We start from the raw sequence: 26,788 nt of genomic DNA, 5'->3' as shown, positions 1-26,788 counted from the left end.
GCAACTCTTTACCTAGACCAAGAAGGCTCAGTATGTGGGACTAGGGCTACTCAAGGTCCTTATTCAGTGGTCAAGCCAAGTCACAAGTGTGGGGGCAGTGGCTCCAGAGTAATCCACACCAGAGTACCTTTTTGTGGCTGCCTCGGTGGATCAGAAACAAAGCGCTAGAGCTGGGTGTATAATTTATAAAATATCCTTTATTTATTCTATGGAACACAGTCAAGTGGGAGCTTTGGGAAAAAAAAAAAAAAAAAAAAACTTAAAGATAATAGTGTTGTGACCTGGTTTTGAGCCCCATTGGTCAGGACAGGGGCCAACATCTCCTGCTGTGGCTTTGACAAATTCTCTCCTGCACGGGCAGAGAGGTCTGGTGGGAAACAGGCAAGTGTTGGCACAGTCAGCTGTCCAGTTGCTTATAATCAAGAATAATTTATGAAGAGCAGAAGTAACATTTATTCTGCTGGCTTGTGATCAAGAGATTACTTACAATCTAGTATATTCATTCCAGGAAGTATAAAAATGTCTTTACTTATTGTTTATGGGGACTCTCTTAGAATTTTAGCATTTCTTTGGGAACACAGTATTTCTCCACAAATTTAGAAATTCCCTAGCTTATATAAAATCAAACTTCCTGGTTTGACTTAATTAGTAAGGAAATAATTAAGAGTAACATTCAGTAAGGTAGTTACTCTTTTTATTTATTTTTTTAGCACAATGGTTTAATCAAAGATGGTTTGCTTGAAAATGTTAGGGGATCTCCACCAACGGGCAACTATGCTGGCTATCATGCCAGAAAAATCCATAAACGCACGCACCACTGAGCTGTTTTCACCAGACGTCCTTTCTAATAAACACAACACTTTTTCCTCCTCTCAGATGTGAACCTCAGAAGCCAAAATGCCCATGTGCCAACTGTAGGCATGTTGCTGAGCAAAGAAGGCTGGCAAATCTGCCCAGCAAATTCACTCTATGGTGGGATGGCAACAGCTTTGTGGCCTTGGAGGAGTGGCTGTGCATGCCCTCCAGGCAGGGCAAGGTTGGTGGCCCCTAGCAGCAGGGGAAAAGGTCCTTGCTCAGTTAGAACATAAGGACTTGGAGGGAAAATACAAACAGGCTCATTAAAAGTGGACATCTTGTGAATACGTTCCAACTCCTCCCCCTGCAACACCCCCCCCCCCCCCGACCTAGGGGGACCTGCAGCTCCCCATGCTTTCGCCGGCTGCATGTCCCCAGGCTGACCTGGGCCAGGGACTGCCACCTTCTCCTACCGCTCTGTGGTGCTCCAAAGAGGACGTCAACCCTCAACCAAAAAAACCAGAGGGAAAAATCACAAACGCTGAAAACTGGGTTCAAAAGCTCCCCCGGACACCTTTGGTTTGCCTTCCCCCAGCTTGTATCTGGTTAAGGGCTGTGAATCAGAATTCAGAAACTGTGCTGCCCAGAGGGGACAAGGTACAGCCGTGAGGAAACACCCCAAAGCAATAAATAACAGCCAGCTCGGGACCCTTGTCCCTTGTCCCTGCCCCTCCCCCAACTACCACCGCTGGTTTTTCCTCCCTGGAACCCAAGGAATCTCATCCCCAAACCTCCCTGCTGGGCACGGAATGCTGGAATCTGGCTTCCCGCTTGGGCACAGGACAGAGCCTCAGTCTTTCGCTTTATAGCATCATTTATGGCATGAACTAGGAACATAATGTGTTTACACAAACACACGACAATTGTACATCAGCATCTTTACAATATTAAAGGAATCATATACAAGTCTACAGGCATCGTACAAGGGGTGGGGCCGGCCGGGACGCCCCACCCGCCCAGCAGTTCTCTGCAGTTTCTCCACCCCCTGGGGAAGAGCCATCTGGGGAGGGGAAGTGTGACAAGACAGGGGGTATCCATCTTTGGGCCTGTCATCTGGGAGGCAGCAGGTCTCCGAGGACTCCAGCAGACAGTCCTCGTTGGAATCTGGGGCCAAGAACCCAAGGTCTGACTGTGTCCAGGTCTTACTGGCAGACTAGTGTAACCATAGTTTAATTAAAAATTCAGTATGCAGGTGAGTGTGGGAAAATCAGAGTGGAGGACGGCTTCCTGAGCTGGGGACCCAGAGGAGGCTGCTGACAGATGGGCTCCTCCACCATGGGGCCCATTCCTGAGGTAAGGATGCAGCGTGGCCCCGGTGCTGATCCCGATGGGGAGTGACTCCTCTCAGAGCCCGTGAGGGTGCACACAGATAGAAACCAAAGCCCCCAGGCATGAGTAGGTCAAGTGACGCTCAAGTGTGGCCTGTGCCCCAAGCGGCAGCAAAGACAGGGTCTCCAATGGTCCCAGAGTGGTCCCTCCCCCACGCCCATACCACCCTCCTCCCAGCAGCCCCACCCCATGGGGCCATGTTTCAGCCCCGATGGCACTGCCATGCCTGCCCTCTGTCCCTAGAGCAGGGACTAGGAGTCTCCAAGTCCTGTTCTGCAGGAACCCGGGCAGAGGGTCCCGCAGCTCTTCCACCGCCCCCACACAGACGTGCTGCCGCGTCCCACTGAGCTGAGCACCAGATAAAGAAGCAGGGGTCCTTGTCGGCCTCTCTGACTTGTGCACTGACAGTTACTTCCATCTTAAATACTGTAGAAAAATAAGCCATCTCTGACGCAAGAGACCCACTGGAGTCTGCCGCATGGAGAAAGACGGACAGCTCCTCTGGAGTGGACCGGGGAGGCCTCTGCTGACCCTGCCTCTGCACGTGCAGAGCCTCCAGGGTGCTGTACCAGGCTGGGAGCCCAGGGGCCCAGATGACTGGTGGCGGAGTTCCGCCTTGGCATCTTTGGGTCACATCCACGGTCCTCTGGTGGACATGCCTCCAGCATCCCACGTTCTGTTATGATGCCCTGGGCCTTGGGGCTCCCCAGGCGGGCTCTGGACCCTCCGGCCCCACCCTCAGTCTCATGCCCACTGCTAAGCAGGCATAGGCAGAACTCCCCAGCACTGTTTCCAGGTCCCTGGGGGTGTCCCTAGGGCCAAGGGGCCTCAGGTGGACACTGAGGCAGGGCCTAGTCCAGGGGCTCCTGCTTTATTCGGACGGCAGTGGGGGTGGGCTGTGGTCGCCGCTCCTCCCGGCAAAGCACATACTCGCTGAACTGGGAGGAGTCCACGCCCCCCCCGCAGGATGCAGCCACGCTGAAACCCCTCTGGAAGAGCCTCTCCAGGACCTGCCAGGGAAGAAACAGGGGTCAGCAGAGCCCAGCCGCAACAGTCTGCCCCCCCGGGCCTGGTGGGCAGGTGGGCACTTGCCAGACCCCTTCTCCTGACAGGGGTCTGGGCACAGCCACCAGCGGGGCAGCCACAGAAGGGCCAGGGCCCCTTAAGAGATAAAACCTGGATGGGTGCCATCCCACTGCCCTCGGGGGTCCACAACCTTGACTGGGCCCCTCTCTCCCAGACACATGGTCCTGGGTCCCCCTCCCCCACTGAGGCCCCAGCAACAGAGACCCGGCCCCTGGCCTCGGGGCAGCCACCTGCTTCCCTGAGCTGGGAATCCCAGATGGTTTGAGGCCTGGGGCCTGATCAGCTCAAGGGAGCTCTCGGTGGAGAGGAGTCTCTCCAGTCTCTGCAGGTCTCCGTGTCCACGTGGGTTTGTGCCTCTGTGAGAGGGAGGCTCAGTCACTGTGTCTGACACCCGTGTCCTGCAACTAACTAGCAAGTTCTGAAGGACAGCCTACAGAGTTTTCCCTACCAAGTGTGCTCTGCCCCAACCAAGCCTGAAGCAGGAGTCTGCTCTTGGGTCTGGAAGAGCCTGTGGAAAATAGGCCCCCACTCCATCTGGGGCTTTCCAACTCTTAGACCCATGTGGGGAAAACCAGTCTAGAAATGCTCTGGGAAGCTGTGCCGTGGGTGCTGGTGGCCCCAGGTCAGCATGATGAGGAAGGGGGCTCCAAACCGCCCCCACTCTCAGCCTCTGACCTGCTGCTCCTACTGCCTGGGTTTAATTTGAAGCCAAAGTCAGACTCTGGGTGTCAAATGAAGCACACTTTGTTGAAAATACTCTAGGCCATTTTTATAGAACATCCTTTTGGAAAAAAAAAAAGCACAGATCAATTTTTTTAAGTCCATCCCCCAGGCGCCATCATTTAATTATGAGCGGGACATAAATTATGCATCGACACATTGTTGCCTTTTCTGTAAGATGGCACGGAGGGCCTCACCATCCCAGGGACCCGGCCTCCCCCCCGCCACCAATCTCCCTCTGCCGCTGCCCCAGGGCTTCGGGGAGGCAGTGGGGGAGGAGGCAGGGGCAGTCCGGCCCTCACCTGCACCGAGTTGAGCCGGCAGTAGCCGTTGAGCGGGAAGCGGATGACATGCGTGGGGTCCTGGTTCCAACCAGCGTTGACCGAGTTGCACATGACGTCCCCGGTCTCAGGGAAGACCTCCTCGATGAGGGCCTTCTCGCCGCTGAGCGCGATCCGCTCGCCCAGGTCCGGCGTGACCCGCACCACCAGGCAGTCGCAGGCCCGGCTGCGGCGCCGCTGCTCCTGCTCCTGCTGCCAGCGCTCCAGCTCGCGCACCATGGGCTGTAGCTGGTAATAGCGCGCCTCCTCGTACAGCAGGCTGAAGTCCTGCAGGCATGCGCATACGGTGGGGGCTGTGGGGGTCCGCCCTTCGGACTCCGGAGCTCCGCCCCCCCGCCCGCTCAAAGTCCAGGGGAATTGTGCCCCCACCCCCACCCCCAGCACAATGTGGCTGGGATGGCTGTCTCCATTATACAGATGGGGAAAGTGAGGCTCCGGTGAGAGTGTGCCCCCAAAATCTCTGGCCTCCGCCCAAGGGCAGTGGCTGGTGTGCACCTGTCCCAGACCCCATAAGCCCTTCCATCGGGCCCCAAGCCACGGGAGCAGCTTTATCCCCCTCCCCCAAAGCAGAGAGAAGTTTCTAGAAAGACCTGGAGGCTAGACTAGAGGAGCCTGAGGCTGTGTGGATGGTTGGGGACCCGCTGCCTTCTCTGAGAGGACAGGCTGGGGTGGGCACAAGGCAGCCCTGGCATCCCTCCCTGGAGATGCTCACTGTCCTACAGGGAGGCGAAAGGGACCTGCCTGGGTTGGATTTTCAGCAGCAGCAGCATCTACCAGACCTTTTCTGAGCCTTAGTTTCCTCGTCTATAAAATGGATGTTATCACACAGCTCAAAGAGTGGGTGAAGCTTAAAGGTCAGCAAGGTTGCTCCCTGCCTTCGCCAGCAGTGTGAGGAGGTGTCTGGGGCGGGCCCCACCTCTCACCAGCAGCTCAACCCCAGGCTGGCGGGCTCACACCAACCTCCCCTCAAGGCCCTGATGTTGGTCCCCTGCCCCCTCAAACACACGTCCACCCACACCCACCCTAGCCCTGAGCTGCTGATGACCCATGACCAGACCACTCAGCTCAAGTCCCGCTGGTGAGCCTGAGGAGCCCTGGGGGCAGGCAAGGAAGCCCAATCCCCAAAGCTGGGCCCACATGGCTGGCCCTAAGTCCCTCTGCCTGCTGACTGACCCTAGCCTTCAGAGTCACCCCAGGCCTGCCATCAGTCAAGAGCCTATCCTGTCAAGAACCACAAGAGTTCATCACAGCTTCATGCTGGGCCCCTGTTCTCATCCACTAGAGGTTTTAAATGATAATCTGCAAACCAAACCCCCACATCCTTCCTCAAAGCCCAGAATACCTCCCCCAGACGCCCCACCAGTTCTTCCACATAGGCGTGGAATGCTTCAGCCTGTTCTACCCTGGGCCTCCACACATCCACTTAGGGCTCAAGCTGCAGGTCAGGGGAACCCTCAAGCCCCCTGACCCCTGATATCCACACTGTGGCTTTTGCATCTTTTTCCCAAATGTGAATCTAATCGACCACTTTGTTCCACCTTCGCTGCCTCCGCCTTCCTGCTCCCTCCACATCCTTCACACAACAGATCTGAGGGTCCTGCCCCTACTCACCCTCCCTCTGCATTCAGGGTAAAACACCCAGAGTGCGAGGACCGAGGACTGGACACAGTCTGCAGCCTCTTCCTGCTCTTCCCCTCCCAGTTCACACAGCCCCAGGCTGCCACCTATCTAGCTCCCTACCCTCGCTGCTCCTCACCCCCAAGACCCTCATACCCTTCTGCCTCTGTTTCTCCATCATCACCCAGAGAAACACCCTTCCCTCCAAACCCACCCAGGCCAGCTTCCCCGTGGTTCCCTCTCACCGTACTTCCTGCTTCTCTGCCCCTGTGGAATTTAAGTGGTTTTCTGTTCAACATCTATCATCCCATAAACCATAACCATTGTGAGCACAGGACCTATGTCGGCCTTTTCCCACTGCATTTTTAGCCTGAGTTCAGTTGCTGGCACCGTTGGGTCCTCTGGGTGCCAGAAGGAAGGACATTTGCTGGTTGGAGCTGGGGTAGCCCCAGCCTGGATTTCCTGCCTCTGGGATCCCTGAGCCACAGAGGAGTCCAACCCTGGAGGCAGGACTCTCAGAACCAGGTTGGCTGCTGCAGACAGGCTCATCCCAGGACCGGGGGGTGAGAACTTTTGTTTAAAGTTCTTTTTGGTGTGGATCAGGGTGTTCCCTCTACCAAGTGCCGACAAGGACCAGCTTTGGGAACCTCTAACTCCTGTAACTCCAGCACATGACGGTCCTTCAGCATACAACTGGGGTAAGCGCTTGCTGTCGCTGCTTAATTGTTGTTACACCCTGATAAGTAAGCTAAAAATGTGAGAAAACAAAATTAGTTTAGAAAAACTGATTTTGCCCTCGGCTTCATCGTTTAAGTTTTTATAGTTGCCATGACAACCATGGGTCCGCTTATTAAGTCACAGCGTCCCCTGTGTAATGCCACTGCACAGGCTGTGCCGGGGAGCCGCCGGCTGCGGACTTACCTTGAAGTCATCAGGAAGCAGCAGTTTGGATGTCCGCAGGAAGCTCAAGACGTAGCGGAAAATCTCCCCATCCCGGTCGATGAAATAGTGTTGCTTCAAACTGTCCAGGACAATGGGCTCGGTGCCATTGAAGAGGCGGCTTATTCTGGGAGAGATGGAAGGTGGGATGCGGGATGGAAGGGCTGGTCTACTGCCCCGCCCCCCACTCCTTAGAGCCCACCCTGCTGGATGGGTGAGAGGCATTACATGAGTGATTCTGGGACTACACCAGGCCTGAAAAGGACGTGTGCACACACCGGTGGCAGCCGGGACACCAGCGTGGCAACTAGCACACACAAACGCCCCATCTACACTCACAAGCCATAGGCAGAGAGAGTCACACCCAGCTCTACACCCCTGTCCGCTGACACAGGTGACAGGTCTGGAAAACTACAATGAGACAGATACCTCGTCCCATGCGCACAAACCCTTGCCCAACAGACCCGCCCAGAAAACCCCCACCAACCATCAGATACCCCAGCCCACAGCCACATGCCTGGTGAAGACGTGTAAACCAGCCAAGACACTCCTGGGTCACACGCCTCACCCAACCTGCATGAACAAGCATTGGACACAACACACCCAGCAACAGGCACAGGGTCACACGGTCTCTGCCCTTGAGCACACCGACCACAGGCAGAACCAGACACATCCTGGCAAGGGACACACCAACAACATGAGTCCATCAGAGAGACAGCTACGCACACTCAACAAACTTACAAATGATCCACCCACAGCTTCGGCTCAGGGCAGACCAGAGGGACAGCACATGTGGGTGCAGTCACAGGGCACAGACACCCACAGTCCAGTGTGTGCACACACACAGGCACGTAAGTGTGCACACCCGCTACAGCATGTGACACCTGCCACAGGGTGTGCACACCAGTGAGGGGGGTACTGGGAGGGAGGCAGCTCCCAGCACCCCATCCTCTGAAGGGTGCTGGTTCTGATGGAAGCATAGGACCTGAAGGACGCTCTTGGGGAGCCCCGACGCCTGGCCCCCTCCACTTCCGGGCGGAGGAACCAGGCCTCCCCACTGCCCAGGGCGGCAGGCTCTGGTTTGGCTCACGTCCCCTGCAGACCCCAGGCCCCAGTGGGGAGGGTTAGGATCCCCTGAAGAGGGGTGGGGGACATCAAGAGCTTGACTCGGGAATAGGAGGGAGGTTGGCAGGGTCTCGCCAGGGACACCACCTCGGCAGGCAGGCCACACACGCGTCCCCAGATGAACTCAGCATAGCCTGGGAGAAGGGTGGCTGGATCCCGGCCCCAGGCCTCCCAGCTCAGTCTGTACAATTCAAGGCTCAGCCCCCTCAGTCTCTACCTGCAGCGGCAAGGACCTCCAGGAAAGTTCCCATCTCCCTCGGCAGCCCATCCCACCCTCCGCTCCAAGTCACCGCTCTCAGGCTGTCTCACCCCTGCCACCCAGGGCAACGAGCTGGGTAGAAGCTGAGGGGTCACAGCACCCACAGCCTCTCTAGGGGCCTCCCACCAACAGTGTCTGCTCTGCTGGCCTGGCACACTCATCAGCCAGGAGGGTGAGTGACTAACCCCTTTTCACTCTGGGGACATGGCCCAGTAGGGCTGTATATAAGTCAAGGCTGCCTCATAGATGAGTGTGAGCGGGTCAGAACCCATGGAGAGGTGTGGAGCAGCCTGAGTCTGTGAAACCAGGGCTGCGGTCACCCAGATACAACTCACCTCGGAGTTCCGAAAGCCATGGAGCCCTCTTGACCTCCCCAGGCCTGGTGACAATGACACTGGGGGACCCTCCCCTGCTGGCAAGCTCTGTGGGCTCCATGCCTGTTCTAGGTGGTAAACTCCCCAGACCTAACCTCAGCAGAGCACGGGCATCCAGATATCAGAACGAAGGCCACCTAGCATGCCTGGAGACAGACGGGACGGAGTGAGGCTGTCAGGCACCATGGGCAGTCATCAGCAGACCACAGAGGGACCCCACGTGGCACCGGCAGGAAGACGGAAGAGCCACGTCTACAGGTCAGCCTCCCCACGGAACTTTCTCCAGCCTTCCTGGTTGAGCTCAAGCGTTCTGTGCAGCAAGCAATATTTCCAGGCCCTCTGTGTTGCAAACCCCTCAGACCATCCTGGTGGTCTAGGGGACTCCTGGTCCACCACATTCCAGGGCTGCCTGGGTTCTAGGTCGTCTTAAGGGTCCAAGGCTAGAAGGCTCTCAGTCTGTCTTATCTTGGGACTGGCTGGTTCTAGGTCTTTCCATGGTTCAGCGTCTCTTCCCAGCCTAAGGCCTCTCGTGCCCTCAGGGTCTGAAGCTATCAGAGAGGTGTGCAGCTTGAGGGAAGGTTAGGGCAGTCACCTCAAAGGCACCCACTGACACTTGTGAGGTCTTAAAGAGCCTGTTCCTACCCCGGGCCACCCTCCAAGGGAGGCTGTAAGTTTGGGGTACTGACTTCAGAAGGTGTACAAGGAATAAGCTGGCCAGTTCTGACCCCAGCTTATAGGGATAACCTTCTTTTTTCTTCTTTCTTTTTTTAAAAGTTTTGGCTCTAATTTCCTGGATGTTTCAGTGGTTACACCTAGGTTTACTTCCTAGGTTCCTGGACATTGGTGGCCTCCCACAGCCAGGATGGACACCAGCAAGGGGCTGAGATGCAGGAGCTAAGTGATGTCCAGCAAGCGTGGAGGCAGACACAGGAGTCCACTCCCAGTCCCGGGAAGCTGGGCTGGGCGGGTTCCGGGCAAGGACCTTTGGCCATCCTGGGCTGACTAGCACCCATGGGGGCTCCCTGCTATGGAGCCGCCCTGACCAAACAAGAACAACAGCCCAGGCCTAGCTCTGTGGGCACAGGGTCCGAAGGGGTGAAGGCACAAGCCCCCTTATCTCACAGCATTGCCCAGGGTGGGACTTGACATCCAGAACGAGCCCCCTCCCCCGGTGACCTTAACACAATCCTCTATTTCCAGGTGACTTATAACCTCAGTGACCCTGGGTGAGCCACTGATCATTCTTTCCAAAATTAGTGAAAAACTGTTTTGTTTTAATTTTAACGTTCACTCAAAGAAGGAAGAGAGACATCTGAAGGGCTCCAGCCAGCACAGCTGCCCAATGCACATGTCAGGCCTGGCCTGACCCACTGTCCTGACTGTCCAAGTCATTCCACCTCCATGGCCTCTAGGCCAGAGCTTCCGTCTCAGGAGCACCTCTCCTGCGGGCCAGGCCAGGCAGAGCCATCCAGGCAGAATAGCAGATTTATCCTGAGGTTCAGCCCCGGGGAAGAATGCAGACTGCCACCCCCTCTGGGCCCATCCTGGTGGCCCGAGGGTCCCACAGGTCGTGGGACCATTGAGGCAGCCTGGCCAGGGGGCCTGCCCCAAAGCAGGATGTGGGGGGGGGGCCTGTTTGGACAGCTGGGAGGGGAGGACCACCCCGCCCACCAAGCTCCAGGCAGCAGCAGGGAGGCAGAATGAGGAGGCTGGTCCTCCCAGGCCTGGGCTGTGATTACTCCAGAAAGGCAAGTGTCTGATTTCCAGAAACACTTTTCAGAGAGGTGGTGGGCAAGGGTTTTATGAATGTCACTCGCAAATGTCAGCTGATTAAGGGATGATCTATCTCAAACAACGCGTGAATGCCGCAGAAGGCAAAATTGAAATGAAATAAGCAGAATCCATCTCCCATCCTAGACAGGGCCCTGCCGGTTAGTGTCAGACTCTGGCAAGTTACCACCAGGCCAACATAGCCAACGTGGCCTCCTGGCTGCTGCCCCCCAAGGTCCCCAGGTCACAAGTGCCCCAGGCCTAGCCTCTGTCTGTGGAGAGGGAGAGCTCCAACCACATCTGCAACCCACACCCCAATTCTGAACCAGACGCTGCATCGGCCTCCAGTGGTCCCTCCTCCAGGGCACCCCCTTGGCCTCCAATGCACTCTCTATGCAGCCACCTCCACACACTACAAATCCTTCCTCCATAAGCAACCACACCAGCGACAAGGCGGCTACATCAGAAAGCTTCCCAGAGACATCCCTCGGCGTCTGGGGGATTAATTAACTCCTCTTTTTATTTTAAATGTCTAAAACAGAGGTGATGCCCGCAGGCGTGGCCCTCCCACTGCCAGCCCTTGGGGGTGGCCACCTTGCGGTACCCGGAATGGGCGGTCCCGGGCTCAGCCAGCAGCATGCAGCATCACCTCCCGGAGCTGCTCAGAGACCCATCCCACCTCCGGTCAGCCCTGCTGTTACATGCCAACGGAGAAACCTAGGAGAGAAATGCCCGACAGGCAAGAGCAGGGCAGTGCCTGGAGCCCCCACAGGCTCAGGAGTCAGGGGCACCAGGGAGCCGGGCAGAGGGTAAAGCTCCCTGGTCAGAGATCCTTCATCTGCTGATGGTGCTATGTAGCTCATGCTTGTCCATAGCTGTGGATATCCCCGGACATCCTGGAATTCTTAGCCAGTCACTGCCACCCACCCCCTCCCAACTCCAAAGGGGCCTGCTGCTAGCCCTGAGGGTCCAGCAGTGGCCACTCAAACAAAGATGACAAATAGCAGCTGCCCCCCACCCCCATCCTTGAACTTATGCACTATCCTAGTGGTTAAGACTTAGAAATAGGATGAACTACTTCTCCCCCAAATGATCCCAAGAAGTGCACCACATGGCTCACAACCAGTCTCCTGCAAAGGCCAGGCATTGAGTCACACACAAGAGGAACCTGAAGGATCATGAGGTTCTCCAGCCAGCTAGCTGCTGGCCAGCTTCGGGTGGGGCTGGCTCTGAAAAGTGGCTTCTGCCAGTGGGTCAGGAGCTCCACCATTGCCACCAGCTCAGGGCCACAAGTCCCTGTGCTGAGCAGCCATGGGCAGGCGGATCTGGGAGCAGGGGGACCCTGGGGAGCCCCGTGTGTCGGCTGGCAGCAGGCTTCACATGTTTCCTATGGCCACCACACGCCCTGGTACCGTGAGGGGCTTGGCTCTTACCTGGAGTCTGGGTACTTGGTGAGCGTGGCCAGGCTGCTGGTGTACATGTGGCCGCCCACGTCGATGTGCACAGGCGCATTGGACTTCGTGAGCTGGGCTGGCAGCGGGATCCCCTGGGCGGCCAGGGGAGACACAGGCGACCGGGTGAGAGACAACCGAGACATGCTTCCTCCCTCCTGGAGATGGAAACAAGGGGCACAACAAGGGTTTCTCCACGACAGAGCTAGGCACTCCCTTGATTGCCAATGTGATCACAGATCTAATCAGATCACTTCTGCTTGTGCCTGATCACATATTCGCCTGACAAATTATGGCCACCACTGTAATTAAGTGTATTTGCATCATTTTCTTCAAAGTACCAGAGGGGGAAAAAAAGAAAGATGCTTATTAGCAATAAGAAATCAAGAAAAAAAATTTTTTTTCAAGGTGTCAGCCTCCAGGGGCATAAAACAAACTGCAAAATTCTAATTAAAGGTCGCAGGCTTATGTGTTAGATGTGAAATATCCCCTGACAAACGAATCACCAATTTGTGAATTGGGATTCAGGGGTTTTTGCAAGTTTGTCTCAGTAACGAGACACCTCTAAATTAGTGACTTCCTCAGCACCTAAGGCGTTGAGTTTTATACATGTAGTAAATTTCACATCAAATTAAGAGCATTTTTGTTTCGAGAAAATACATAATCGTACAGCCAGTCAACAGCCATCTCTTGAGCACCACGGCTATGGCTGCGAGGAAGGGCAGCCAGTGAGCAGGTGCTCAGGAAGAGGGCATAAAGGGGGCCACCAGCCCCTGACCCAGCCCACCCTGCCAGCTCTCACCGCCGTGCCGGTGCTGCCGTGGGCGTGAAGCGAGGACCCGCTCGGCCGCTCCTTGCGGTGAGGCATCTAGGCTTCCATCGCTGCCCAGAACGTCTGTGGGGAGCACCGACAAAACCAAACACGACTTACTCCTCAGTGGTCTTGGGTGCCGTGTCTCCCAGTCAAAGACGCTTATAATTGTCCTCTCGGAACATGCTTCCCAAGACCCCATGACCCACCACACAGACGGCAACTTGCCTGGCCCCACACCCCAAGGCAAGCCTCTGGGCCATCGGAGATTAGTTATACACACATGCACGCACACACATTCACTCACACACGTGTTCTCAGGGCAGCTCCATGTCTGCTAATTCAGCTAATGACAGTACTGAAACATATGCTCACCATTATTGCCCCCAAAATGTTTCAGAACAAATCCGATTTGCTTGGTATTTTGGTTTCGAGCCACATTACCAAGCGTGTCTCCTCTTGCTTCAGAGAGCACCCTGGGAACCACAGCTCAGAGAGGATCCCCCACCCTCCAGGGGCTGGAGAGCCCCACCACCGCTTTAAATACGGTCTCTGCAGTGTTAACATGCAGCCTGAGACTGGCTGGACCCAGAGAAGCCTCTTCCAGCAGGAGCCAGGGAAGAGCGAAAGTCACCAAGGAAGCCGCCGCTCCCCCTGTGGCTCCTTAGAGAGGAAAACTTGTCTTTGTTTGCCCAGCCTGCACCTCTGCAGCTTCTCCCCAGGCCCCCAGAAGGGTCTTGTCTGTGCCTAATATATTCCAGATCCCCTCAGGATCAAGCCCCAAGGCATTACAGAGATGGCCAGAAGGAGACAGCAGCTCAGCTAATGAACCCTCCTGCTTCTCCCTATAGTCACTCAGTGACTCTCCTCTGTGTCCCGGCCACCTGAAATTGTCCCACAGTCTCCAGAAGCTGCCTGAAGACATTCTGCAGACTCTACGTAGGAGGGTTGGAGAAGAGCAGTTTTAAGCAGACCGTTCCCCTGACCTGGGGCTGGGGAAGGTGGACACAGGGAATATCACCCCTTCCCCTCCCTCCACTGGCTTCCCCACACCTAAAGCTGTACTTATCTCTTGCAGGTTTAACCCCACCCTCCCTCAGGGATTGACTTTGTGCCTTGAAATTCAACATCCAGTTTTCATACATGGACCAAGGTCGAATGAGAATCAAAGCCTGCAAATTTCAGTCAGGTCATTCTCCTAGGATTTGTTCTGCCCTCCGTGTGCTGGCAAGTTCTCTGACAGGAAACGGGGGTGGGGGTTGCCATTAGCAGACAGTGATGTTTAACTTACAGCCATCCAGGGTCGGCTGCTTTTGGCATTCCTGAGTTCCCTCAAGTTTCAAGAAAGAAAACCAGGTCACTTATCTCAAGTTCTGAGAAACCAAAACACATCTCAGGAATGGGTTCTCCTGCCCTGGGAGGCTCTGCTGGGGGGAGGAGTCAGAAGGAAAGCCGCACTGAGGATAAACTGCTGGAAGGAATTCCAATGGAAATTCTATCAAAGCGGACAGCACCACGTTTGCCCTACTACCAGGACGCTGCTCGGAAATGACATTTCACACCAAGTCCCCATCAAAAAGCTGCTCCATCCTGTTCTCACCCAGCCTCTTTTCCATCGCAAGCACAACCTGATGTTCACGGCAAACCAGACACTCACCATTGGAAGCCCCAGGCTGTACGCCTTGACGCGAACCTCCACTGCTCCCTCCGACAAACGCATCTGTGCTGGACAAGGACCCTTTCCCCGACACCACTGCTGAGGTCAGAAGCACAAAGTGGGTGCAGGAAAAGACACAAGTTCATTCTGCCAGCACCCGCATCAAACCCATGACCCATCCCCCGCGCGCCACGGTCCTCCCGAGGTCGGCCAAGACCGCCTGTTGCAGGGGCCTCGGCGGTACCGGGCTCCACGGCCCGGCCGGCGGGTTTGCAAACTGGTTGGGTATTGACCCGTTTCTCCGAGCTGAGGCGGGAGCCCCGGGTCCCATGCCCGCCCGCTGCCAAGCCCCGCCCGCCAGAGCAGAGGGAAGCGAGCAGAATGCCACGCTCATTTACACACAAAATGATTTTGTGTCCCATTGTGCTCGCAGTTGTTCAGCTCTCTGGGGGTGATTAAACTGGCTGAGCTGCGGCAGCTTGAGACGATTTCACTAAATCGCTTCTTCGTGAAGTCGCTTCTTTGCTAAGCTGTTATTTTAACCATAAAAGGTAAACAGAAGGCGCCTGGAGAACTCTCTTCAGCTCTGCGCCCAGGGCGCCAGCCCCGGGGCCAGAGAGCCGGGAGCCTGCCGAGTTGTCCAGGAGGTGGGCCAGAAGGGAGGCAGGCGGGCCACCTGGCGCGCGCCTGCCCTGCCGCGGAGCCCGCCGGCCGGTGTGAACTTCGGGGCGGCCGGAGCCGGCTGGGCCCAGGCCGGCGGTGCCGCGGGGCTGGGGTGGCCGCGGAACCCAAACCGCCTGGCAGGACCTGGAGGGTGTGCAGCAGGGGCGGGGCGGAAGACGAAGTTAAATCAAGAGGCAGACACTTAGAGACCACAGATGGGAAGCTCGCCTAATTAAGGACGTAAAAGCGCTTTTGTTCTCAAAGTTTATTGTTGCCAGGGTTTAAAAAAAAAATTAATTGAAACTAATGCTGTTATTCACTCGTGCAGTTAAATTCCTCCATGCACATTTGAGACACGGAGTGAAAACTTGAAGCTTATCTTTTTGCAGTCGGGGGTGGGGGCAACGGGAGGACGGAAACACGCTCCAGCTACAGGGGAGGGGGTAGGCATTTGCGAGTGTGAGCGGTGCCCGCGTCCAGGTCAGGGGCTACCGCCGGGCAGCAGGGATCCCGACGCGGCGATCGCGTCTCCGCGCGGCCCGCCTGGGGGCTCCAGACCCCGAGCGCTTGGAACGACCACCGGCGCGCCAGCCCCTCCCGCTCCGTCTCGGACTCGCGGGTGGGCGTCACAGGACGCACGTCCGTCCCGTTGGAGACTTTTCCTCGCTGATTTGGACACCAAGCCGGGCCCAGTCAGCCTGAAGCCCAAGCTGCGTGAGCCGGGTTCTGACCTCGGAAACTCGCCGGCCCTGCAGGGCGTTCGGCCCTGCACCGAGGCCCGAGTGCAGGGACCTGAGGAAACCCCCACCCCACGCCACCCCACCCCGCGCGGCAGGAAGCTCGCTGACCGCCCGCGAGGGGAGGGTCCACCCGGGGCGAGGGCCGGCCCACGTGGGCAATCCCCCACTCCTGCGCCAGGCCTTTGTGCTGGGTGCCCCCTCGCCGTCAGCCCCCGCCGCCCTGCACCCGGACAAAGCAGCCGCCCCCGCCCAGGTCCGAATCCCGGCCGGGAGACTTTCCGGGTATTGCAGCCACTTCAGGGACAGGGGTGCGCGTCGCTGAGTGGTGGCCGCCCGCGCGGTGCTTACCTCGGAGCCGGAGCGGCGGATCGGGCTCGGGTGCAGCCCCCGCCCCCCGCAGCCGCCGGTCTTGGGAGCCGGGCTCAGCCTCGCAGCCTGTGCTCGCTGCGCGGGTCGCTCCGGTCTCGTCCTGGAGTTACTTTCTCTCTCGCCCCCAACCCTCCCCCCACCCACCCCTCCCGCCCCGGCCCCCGCTTCGCGCGGCCCCTCGCTGCGCGGCGCGCCGGGGCCTCCCCTCCCCGCCCTCCCCTCGCCTCCTCCCCTCCTCGCGGCCGCCGCCGCCGCCTCCTCTTCGCGCCGCTCTCCGGCTGCCCTCCCGCCGCTCCCACCTCCTTTCCTCCCTCCTCTCTTCTCCAGCGGCCTTCTCCGACTGCTGGCGAGAAAACCAGCCCCCCCACCTTAGCCTGTAGCCCGCACCCCGTCTCGGCCGAGCCCGGACGCAAAGGACAGCGATTCGGCTCAAAATTAACCCAGCGCGGCGAGCGCGAGCGGGAGCGCGCGGCGACTCCTGGCTCGGGGCTCGGCTGTGCCGCGGGGCAGAGGATTAGAGTCGCAATTAGCTCCGCGCGCCCGCGCCTGCCGCGCTCGGCGACAAAAATGCGCCGTTTCCCTTCCTTTAGCCGGGCGAGTACACCCGCCTCCCCCGGAGCCCGCGCCTTCCCGCCGGGGCCTCCGCCAGGACCCTCCCGGGAGCGGTGCGCCCAGGCCCCCGCGCCCTCCGCCGCCCAGCCCCCCGCCCCCCGCCGGCCAGCCACGCGGCGCCCAGGCCTCCTCCGGGCTCGGGAGGGGGCGGGGGAGAAGCTGATTTTAATCATTGTCATTTCATCTGATGTAATATTTCCCCGGGCGCTTTCAGCTGGGCATAAATTTTCGGTTCCCAAATAAGTAACACAGGGCACGTTTCTCACATTTCTTGACTCCTCGGTTACAAAGAGGAGAGCAGCCGCCGCCGCGGCGCCCGGGGGAAGGGGCGGGACTTGGGAAGAAAGTAGGCTGCGAGTCGGCCGGGGCAGGAGAGGAGCTGGGGGCCAGGGCCACCCCTCCCCCTCCCCAGCCGTCCTCCCTGAGTCCCTGCCCCGACTGCCCCTCTACCGGGGCGCAGCGCCGCGCGTGACGTCTGCGGACGCGCGGTCTGCCACCGCCGGGGAGGGGAGCACGGGGGGCGCCCGGCCGGCCGCCCGCGGCCAGACGCGCCATTTCCTTTCCGCGCGCGGCGCGATGGAGACGTCTACCGCCAAGACTCCTCGCGGCACCGAGGCCTGCGCTCCGGGCGTCCCCTCGGTCCCCGGGTCGGCTGCCCCTTCCTCCTTCTCTCCTACCTCCTACCTCCTCCTCCTCCCCTTCCTCTTTCTCCTGTTTCCCTTGCGCCCCGTCCGTCCCCCCCGCCCCCCTCCTCCTGGACCATTTCCCGGCTCCTAGGAAACAGAGCGCGGAGCCGCCGGTGCACTCCACCCCGCCTGCACTGCGCCCCCGTCCGGCTCTCCCGGGACGCCCGGGCCAGAGCCAGGCTCGAGCTGGAGGACCGGTGCGCTCCGGCCCGGAGCGGCGTTGGGGCCCCCACCCCGAGCTCCAGCCGGATCTGGACGCCCTCTAGCGGCCTCACTCACAGGGGGCGCTCGGGGCGGCTCCGAACCCGGGCGGGGGAAGGTGGTGAGAGGAGGACCCGGTGGGGGCCTGCCTGCGTTGACCAGGGGACCTCGCGCGTGGAAAGAGCTCCTGTAACTTCTCCACGCGGGAATAAGCAGAAACTTCCCTCCAAGGGAAGGTTTTATTTATTTATTTATTTATTTTAGAGCTCGAACTACAGGAGAAGGGGGAAATTTTCTCATTAAAGTTACATCCCTGCAGTTAGTTCAATTACTTGATATATGCAGAAGATGTTGTAAATTTATAGATTTAAATAGCTTACAAAGATGCCGCAGGCCCCATCGGTTAATTTCCTTAATTTATGGATTTTTAGCTGCTCCTAGAACAGAAAGGGGCCGTGGAAGTAGGTCAGGGATCTGTGCAGCGGCTGCAGCACGGCCCAGGGGCTGCCCACCCTGCTCCCCACGCCCTGGCGCCCCCCAGACTTCTGGCTCCCAACTCGGTCCTGACAGTACCAGTCTTTGCTCTCTACATCTGGGCCAGGCCCTGCAGGTCTACTTTGCTCCCTGGTGACTGCCCCAGTCTCTCCAGGGCTGCTCAAGGTTAAGGAGCAGCAAAGCCCACATCTACACCCTTCCCTTCCGGCACTGAGGGATGGACCCAAATAAGAAGTGAAGCAAGTATCCAAATACTTGGACCTCCAGGGTCCTCACTTCAGTGCTGGCTGGGATCACAAATGGAGAAGGGCATGTGTAGATAAAACAAACCTTTTCAGCCTTTGAGTGCTTAGGGGGAAGGAGGAGGCATCAGGAAGTCAGGCTCCCTTTGCAGGAGCACCAGGGTGCAGGCTCAGTCATGTTCCACTCTTTGCAACCCTATGGACTGCAGCCCGCCGGGCTCCTCTGTCCATGGGACTTTCCAGGCAAGAATACTGGAGTGAGTTGCCGTTTCCTCCTCCAAGGGATGTTCCCCACCCAGGGGTTGAACCCCAGCCTCCTGCATCTCCTGCATTGCCGGAGGATTCTTTACTGCTGAGACACCTCGGAAGGCCCATTGAGAAGCACAGACCCACTGAAAACCTGCTTGTCATGGGGCTGTCCCTGTGGCTCCCACCACCCCTCACCACTTTCCCCTCGCCCCCAGGTGTCTGCTAGAGCTTCTTTGTTTTGTGTTCAATATGGGTGAATATATACATATAAATTAATACTTAGAAGATGGGTATAAACCAAACTGTTTTAGGAAGCCACATGGCGATGTGATTAGTATTGGTATTCATGATTTAACATTTCTTTTCCCACTAGATGAAGTTTCTAAGATTTGCAAGGTACATGTCAAGGACGGGTGTATAAATGGATTTTTATTTATTCACAACTCCAAGACTAATTGCTTCTCTTTGCCTCAAGGCCACGAGATTGGTTTTAATATGACACTTCAAAAGTATTCATGGGACTACAGAGATAGTAAGTGTCATTGTTAAAGAGACAGATCTCACCGTGGTACTGGTGACCCTGCAAAGAGGAGGTTCCATTTCATTTTAAATTCCTCGATGTTTTTTTAAGAGTTTCACTTTATACCAACTGTATTAAAAATGCACAATTTAATCGAAATAAGAACTGACCATTTTGGAAGACCTTTATTTCCTTAATATTGCTGGGAACTTTGTTTTCATATTCCTGAATCCTTTTATTAAAGAGCTGAACTTTATACGTGTCATTAAGAAGAGTAAGTTTGGGCCATAATTTATTCTCAAGTGTTTTAAAAGTTCCCGGCTAAATGTCAACCATCTTTTACATTGAGAGACTTGGACATGGGCTGTGATAGGCACTTAATGATCTGTGGTGTATAATGTAATGGTGAGGGTTTGTTGTTTTTTTTTTAATTGAAGATATATAATTAGAACTGAAAACATACTGAAACATCTTGTGAAATACATCTCGTTTCATTACTATAGTCCAAGAAATTGGATGTGAGTGATTGGATGAAATTGGATGTGAGTCTAATCAGAATGGAACTTGCTTTATCAGTAGATTTGACTAGCCCTTGAGCCCTTATGGTTTACATATTTTAAAAAGTGGGTTCAAACCTGAGCTTGCTTTGAGGTTGCTGTCCATGAGTTCACACGAAGCTGATGCAGGTTGGGCCCTGCATCTAGGTGCTGTGGATAAGACAGTCTCTGGACATTTCACAGTGGTTTCCAGTGTAATTTTGTATTTTGTTGGGGCTGTCTGCAGACTATATTTTAAGATGAAGACCTAAATAAGAAAATGAGGTCCCAGGGTCTGCTGAACTCAACCTTTTCAGAAAATGCATGACCAGATAGCAGATGAACAGGCTGTATGTAACACAGCGGCTGCTGTCTGAGAGGGGAGAGTGTGGGGTGGTGGGTATGGGGAGAGGCTGGGGTGTTGAGGCAAGGCTGTCTGCTTCCCCACCCCAGGCTCCCTGGGGTGAAAACCAGACCCCTGTAGGTCTGTGCCCACCTCCAGGCTAGAATGGAGCCAGCCTGTCCCAGAGATCACAGTCTGACATCTACTTGACCTCTTCCTCCACACCAGGAATCCCCCAGTCTTCTCTCTAGGATCCCAGTGAACCTGGAGAATAAAGGGGGTAGTGAAATGGGGGGTGGTTAGTGCTGCCCTCTGCAAACGGAGCTCCTGACTGTCAGCCAGTTGACCTAGTCCCTGGAGAGTTGCAGTCCAAACATGACTGAGAGATGGGAGGTAATAAAACAGGACTACCCAGCCCTCAGGGAGTTTTGCCCAGTCCCCAACACCATGCTCTGAGGGACTTCTGCTTCTGATGGAGCGAAAGTAGAGCCTATCTGCAGGGGCTATAGACCATCCCCTCCTTCTTGCCTTCTGCCTGCAACCCAGGTATCCTGCTCAAAGCCAAGCCACCTGCCCTCTCCAGGAGCCAGAATCAGGGTGACAGTGAGACAAGACCAGGAATCCTAACATGGTGGCAGTTTGTGGATGACCTCTAGGGGATCAAAACCCCACCATTGATCAATATTTGGCATCTGAACCTTCTTCCCAAGAGAAGTTTCAGCATGTTTACCAGATTCTCAGAGTCTCTGTGAATTTGTGTGCAAGTAATAAAACTCTCTTGGAAGAAAAGTTATGACAAACCTAGACAGCAAATTTAAAAGCAGAGACATCACTTAGCCAACAAAGGCCCATCTAGTCAAAGCTATGGTTTTTCCAGTAGACCATGTACTGGTGTGACAATTGGACCATAAAGAAGGCTGAGTGATGAAAAATTGATGCTTTCCAACTGCGGTGCTGGAGAAGACTCTTGAGTCCCTTGGACTGCAAGGGGATCAATCAGTCCTGAAGAAGTCAACCCTGAATATTCATTGGAAGGACTGATGCTGAAGCTGAAGCTCCAATACTTTGGCCACCTGATGGGAAGAGCCAACTCACTGGAAAAGATCCTGATGATGGGAAAGATTGAGGCAGGAGGAGAAGGGGGCGACAGAGGATGACATAGTAGGATGGCATCACTGACTCAGTGAACATGAGTTTGAGCAAACTCCAGGAGATGGTGAAGGACAGGGAAGCCTGGCATGCTGCAGTCCATGAGGTCGCAAAAAGTTGGACACGACTTAGTGACTGAACAACAAAACCCTCACAATGGCTTCATGATCAGGAAAGTAGATTTGTTTTGTATAAAAGCCAGTGGAGGCAGAGTGGCCCTGAAGTCCACTCGGAGACTCAGCAGAGTGTCCAGGGACCCAGGCTCCCTCCACTTTCCCCTGCCATCCTCTGCACACCCTCCATTCTTATGCCATGTCCTGCCTGGTTTCAAAATAATGTAGTTCAAAGCTTCCTGCGCAGAGAACAAGGAGGTGCTCCTGAAACCGTTTGGTGGTGTATCAGGGGCTCCGAAGAGCTCCAGTACCATAGTCCTTTATGTCACACCCTGGGAACTTACTGAGCTACAGTTTTATAATCAAAGGAAGAGTAGGGAGGGAGAGAAGAATTTCTTTCCCTTTCTTGAGTAGATATCATGCCTCCATCATCAGCTCCTCCTCCAGTTTGAGCAGGGGAGTTTTCTTGTCCCTATGTGTACAAGGTAAAGAAAGAAAGTGAAGTCACTCAGTTGTGTCCAACTCTTTGTGATCCCTTGGACTGTAGCCTACTAGGCTCCTCTGTCCATGGAATTTTCCAGGCAAGAGTACTGGAGTGGGTTGCCATTTCCTTCTCCAGGCAACCTTCCCAACCCAGGGATCGAACCCGGGTCTCCCGCATTGCAGGCAGACGCTTTACCATCTGAGTCACCAGGGAAGCCTGGTGCACAAGCCAGGTTCACAAATTATCCTTTTTCATGTATGCAGAGAGCATGTCCTAGGGATCATTGACTTCCTGAGCTCACTGGGCAGGATGTGGGTCTCATGCCAACATCGCTGTATTGTTTGGGGGCACGTCTCGTGCTTCTGTTGCCTGGTTTTGTTAAGCAAGCCTGCTTGGTTTTATGGTTAAGCAAACCTGCTCTCCTGAGTAATCATTAACTTACAGGGGTCTCCCATATTTTTTCTACTTACAATCCCCTAATAAGATTAACTAATCTATTAATTAATCACCTATTTTGTCCCTTTACCCTGTCCCTATCAATCCAGTGGCCCTCACAGCTCTCTCTGGCCCATCCCACTGGCCAACTTGCAAGCCAGTCCCAGGGAAAACGTGAACCAATCAGGCTTAGTCCTGGCCTGCGGCGGGGCTGGGGGTGCTGCGTGGGGAGGAAGGTAGACCCTGAGCACAGTCAGGATCTGCCTGGGGAAAGGAGGAGAGGATGGGTTTTGTGTTGGGGACCCCAGAGGTGAAGAGCTGTTGACCAGAACCCTGAGCTGGAAGGAAGGGACAAGTGTTAGTCTCTCAGTCGTGTCCAATTCTTTATAACCCCATGGACTGTAACCCGCCAGACTCCTCTGTCCATGGAATTCTCCAGGCAAGAATACTGGAGTCGGTAGCCTTTCCCTTGCCTAGGGATCAAACCCAGGACTCCAGCATTGCAGGCAGATTCTTTTACCATCTGAGCCACCAGGACAGACCCACCTGGAAGGAAGGCAGAGCCCCAAAGGGCACCTGCAGAGAGGCTGCCACACAGATGATGCTCCAGATCCTTCTAGAGTCCCAGAAGACAGCTGACCTGCCAAAATATGGCTGCCCCCAGGCAACCAAGCCAGGCCACTGGCCCCAGGCCCTCTGCCCTCCTCACCTCTGGCTTCCTCTCAGGTCTCTTTCTCTGGAGCTACATCAGTGAAGTCACGAGGTCCTCCCAGCAACCCCTCAGGGTTTGAAGACGAGGCTGCTCCCTGTCAGCAGCACCTGGTGTTCATCAGGGCCCTTGACATGTGTGGCTCTCCCCATGACACACACAGAAAAGAATTCCAGAAATATGAGGCTGTTGCGGTCACTGGGGGCCGACGAGGCCCTCCCTAGGGTCCTGCAGGCCTCTCAGCCAGTGTCAGGCTGGCCTGGACGCCTGGGAAACACCAAATCCTGCCCCTAAATGGCTTTGTGTGGCTGCCACTCGGGCTCCAGGCAACCACTAAAGTGGCCCTGGGTCACAGGACCCCAGGGGCCCTGCGAATGCATTGACACAGGCCTCAGGGAAAAATAGAGTTGAGACAGGGAGACAGCCTTTGATCAGTCAGCAACCTGCCCAGGGCTCCTTCCTCCGGCCAAAGCTCAGTATACCCACCGTCTTCCTTGTCCCAGGCAATTCATTCTCCCCGGGGCCTATTCTGTAGCAGCAGTCCCCAACCTTTTTGGCACCAGGAACTGGTTTTGTGGCAGATCATTTTACCCTGGACGGGGAGCAGGGGATGGTTTCAGGATGATTCCAACACGTTCCGTTAATTGTGTACTTTAGTTCTATTATTTCTGACCAGCTCCGCCTGGATCAGCTAGCATCAGATCCGGAGGGTGGGGACTCCTGCTGCAGGGAGACAGTCTGTATATGGCAGGAACTTGGACTTCTGAGTACAACTGGGTGACCTTCGGTTTCATCTCACGAAGTCGTGTAGCCACTCCTGTAATGTGAGAACAGCAATAGTGCAGAGCTGCTGCCCGCGTTGGGAGATTTCAATGTGACAGCTAACATGGAGAACTGGGCTCAGCCCAGCGTAAGCACCCTTGGAAGGAGCATGGTTGCTCGCTCTTCCAACTGACCTTCCTGAACCTCTGGTGGGGCCTTCGTTACACCCCTGGATCCTGCTTCAAGCCCTGTTGGCCCAACACCTACCTACAGGAGACACCCATAATCTAGGGAAGGTGAGTGAGAGGGAGGCCCCTTGACTGCAAGATTTCGGGGTTAAAACCTCGTGATTGTATAATTAAGATAAGCATGTATACATTAAAGGGGAGAATGTAAAGGTTGCCTAACATTTCAAGATAAAACAAACTTCAGAGAAATTTCATGCTTGCTTCGGGCCATGCCCTCGGGGTGGGGGTAGGAAGTGTCCTTAGGCTCCCCAGAGCTCAGTGCGCTTGGAGGTGGATGGAATCCCAGGTTGGGACCCAGGGGGCAAAGAGGAGCCCCGGAGGGCATCTAGGGTCTGCTGATAAATTCTTCCCATTTTTCAAACTGTGAAACTCCTTACTGGCTTTTTAAAAGTACTTTTAAATTTGAAGAAAGACTACATGATCATTGTAAAACAAAATCAAAACCCATACACACAGTGAAATGTACAAAGGAGAAAGAAAAATTGGTTTCTTCTTCCCAGGGAGCAATGAGTCAGTGATCCGGTGTTCGTTCAGCCAGTGGCCTTCCTGTTCTTGTTCACACAGCACAGATACACACACAACACACACACAGTCAGACACATGAGCACAACTGTGGACACAGATAGTTGCACAGACGTAGAAGTGGTAGACACAAAGGGAGATGCAGTGCACACACACATGCACACGCAACGTTGCACAAGTGCAGATACACCTGGAGTTGCACAGAATCAAAGACACATGTGCATATACGTCTGAGCACCTAGGCACACATGTACACGGGTACATGGTGTTTAAACTATGGCACCAAACTCTTCATACCAGTCTGCAGTCTGTCTTCCCCACTACTGTGTATTTCCAAATACAGAAAATCACCTAACAAACATCTACATACCCACCACCCAGATGTGCCAAATAGTCACAGCTCCAATATTTGCTTCAGATCCCTTTTTAAAAATCAAATGAAAAGATACAGCCCAGTTTAAATCCCTCCCTTCTTCCCCCCTCCCTGTAATTGCACCCCCAAAGGGGCTACAGTTCTGAGCACATGTTGATACTTTTTGCAACGCATGAATGTATTCAGAAACAATGATGACATTTGTGTGTGTGTGGAACTTTCACATAGATGGTATCCCGTGGCTGCCTCCTCTTGCACTGTGTTTTGGCCACTTAACTCTTCTCACATTCCTGAGGCACCCTCCCTTGTCACTCCTTTGATCTGCTGGGGGCTGGGGGGCTCTGCCTCCTGCCCTGGCCCCTCCCTCAGCCAGCGCATCTGTGTGTTATGTGTCAGGGGTCCCCAAAGGCCTTTCCTGGTGGAACTGGGTCTTTGATGCTTTTGCTGAAAACTGTGATTTCTGGCCACTATGGTGTCAGAGGGAAGGAACGGCCCCACCTCCCACCTCCATCTCCCACCTTCCACCTCCCAGCAGGCTGCTTTTGGAAGAGCTGTATGGGTGGGTGTGGTCCACTCCTCCCAGCTCCCTTCCTCCCTCTCCCTCCCCCATCCCTCATTCCCCTCCTTTCAGCCTCCTCTCCCACCCCCTCCCTTTGCCCATCCTCCTCCTCCTCCTTCAGTCCCCCTCCCTTCTCCTCCCTGCGCCTTTCTCTCTCTCTCCACCTCTAGGCGATGCAAGCCTCTGGCTGGAAAGCTGGAAGGTCACCCAAGGAAGTGCAAAAAGAAAAGGCATCTTGCTATATCTCAAAATATTATCTCCCGACAAATTGTTACAGCTCTGTTTTTGCATTTAGGTCTCTTATCCTCTTAGAATTAACTTTTGTTTGTGGTTTGAGATCAGGATCTAACAAAGAATTTGTTTTTCAAAATGGCTAGCCAGTCTTCCTGGTGAATCAAGTAGTAAAAATTTTATGTTAGGATTTTGACTGGGACTTGGGAGAATGAAGGTCTGATTTTTGCTTTCTTACAGAGGAATGTGGGATTACAGGTAAATTGTAAAAAGAAGAAAAAAATTGTTATTTTAGTAATTAGAGTTCCAAATTATGTCCCACTCCAACACACACACCCACCACTACCACCACCATACCCACCCTGACAGTCTTATATTCCTCTTCCTAGAGAACCTCAGTTTGGTACGTGATAGACTAAATTATTGATACCGTTTTTCCCTGCCTTGCAGTGGCTTTCGACATCTATACCCTTGCCAGGGCATCATGCTTGGGAGAATGTACTCCTCCAATCCCCCATCCTGGGCTTCACTGAAGGGAAGTTAGCAGATGCTGCTTAAGGAGCAGAGGCTTGAAGTGTGTGAACCTGTCTCCTGATCGAGCTTCTGCCATTGCAGGAGGAAGAAAATGCCCCAGGCTGCCGCTGACCTTCCAGGCTGAGCTCAGAATGAAACACGTGGGTGGGGCTGCACTAGCAACCACCAACTCATGAGCAATAAATGGTTATTGTTGTATGCCACTGAAACTGTGGGTTTCTTTGTCACACAGCAAAAGCTGACCGATACAAACTGTATCCGTGTGTGTGTGTGTGTGTGTGTGTATGTGTGTGTGCGCCACAGTCCCAATCCAACTGGAGTAGGAATGTATATACTATATATATATATGTGTGTGTGATACCTTTTACTCTATGATTTAGAATTATATAATATATATTTATTATAGATTATATATAATATAAATAATATATAAAGTAATATACATTTATGTGTATTTGTCTGTTTATTTATTACACATCTTGGCCCACCCTTAATATTGGCAGGGTTCAAAACAAGAGGATAAGTGGAGATCCACATATCTTATGTCTAAATACTTGAAAGTGAAGGTCACTCAGTCATGTCTGACTCTTTGCAATCCCATGGACTATACAGTCCATGGAATTCTCCAGGTCAGAATACTGGAGTGGGTAGCCTTTCCCTGCTCCAGGGGATCTTCCCA

The 26,788-nt window shown here is 54.8% G+C and overlaps 1 protein-coding gene and 1 long non-coding RNA gene across 4 annotated transcripts; one reads left to right on the top strand and one right to left on the bottom strand.

Moving 5' to 3' along the window:
- Nucleotides 1–177: 177 nt before the first annotated feature.
- On the bottom strand, nt 178–16,252 carry KCTD15 (potassium channel tetramerization domain containing 15). 3 transcript variants are annotated; one of them, XM_025269025.3, is made up of 7 exons: nt 16,086–16,252; nt 14,335–14,433; nt 12,669–12,761; nt 11,849–12,024; nt 6,870–7,014; nt 4,293–4,598; nt 178–3,194 (listed from the first exon to the last, which is right to left on the bottom strand). In XM_025269025.3, exons 3-7 carry the CDS (start codon nt 12,732–12,734, stop codon nt 3,036–3,038), a joined length of 852 nt encoding a protein of 283 aa, XP_025124810.1. In that variant the 5' UTR covers nt 12,735–12,761; nt 14,335–14,433; nt 16,086–16,252; the 3' UTR covers nt 178–3,035. The 3 variants fall into 3 exon arrangements, with proteins under 3 accessions (XP_025124810.1, XP_025124811.1, XP_006049188.1); XM_025269026.3 differs by having other exon boundaries at nt 14,335–14,430; XM_006049126.4 differs by lacking the exon at nt 16,086–16,252 and adding an exon at nt 14,737–16,060 and having other exon boundaries at nt 14,335–14,430.
- A 7,324-nt stretch (nt 16,253–23,576) lies between these two features.
- On the top strand, nt 23,577–26,312 carry LOC123330353. The gene is made up of 2 exons (XR_006546210.1): nt 23,577–23,938; nt 26,026–26,312. It is a non-coding gene; the product is annotated as an uncharacterized LOC123330353 (long non-coding RNA).
- The last annotated feature ends 476 nt before the right edge of the window (nt 26,313–26,788 follow it).

This window comes from Bubalus bubalis, chromosome 18 (genome assembly GCF_019923935.1).
Source record: "Bubalus bubalis isolate 160015118507 breed Murrah chromosome 18, NDDB_SH_1, whole genome shotgun sequence".
NCBI classification, from domain to species: Eukaryota; Metazoa; Chordata; class Mammalia; order Artiodactyla; family Bovidae; genus Bubalus; species Bubalus bubalis.
Note: the sequence above shows the minus strand (reverse complement) of the source record. Positions and strands in the feature narration are given on the sequence as shown.

Coding starts and splice junctions, on each gene's coding strand:
- KCTD15 (XM_025269025.3), bottom strand. CDS start 12,734: ATGCCTCACCGCAAGGAGCGGCCGAGCGGGTCCTCGCTTCACGCCCAC. Junction 4,599..6,869: donor TGCTTCCTGATGACTTCAAG/GTAAGTCCGCAG, acceptor GCATGCCTGCAG/GACTTCAGCCTGCTGTACGA. Junction 3,195..4,292: donor GCCGGCTCAACTCGGTGCAG/GTGAGGGCCGGA, acceptor CTTCCCTGGCAG/GTCCTGGAGAGGCTCTTCCA.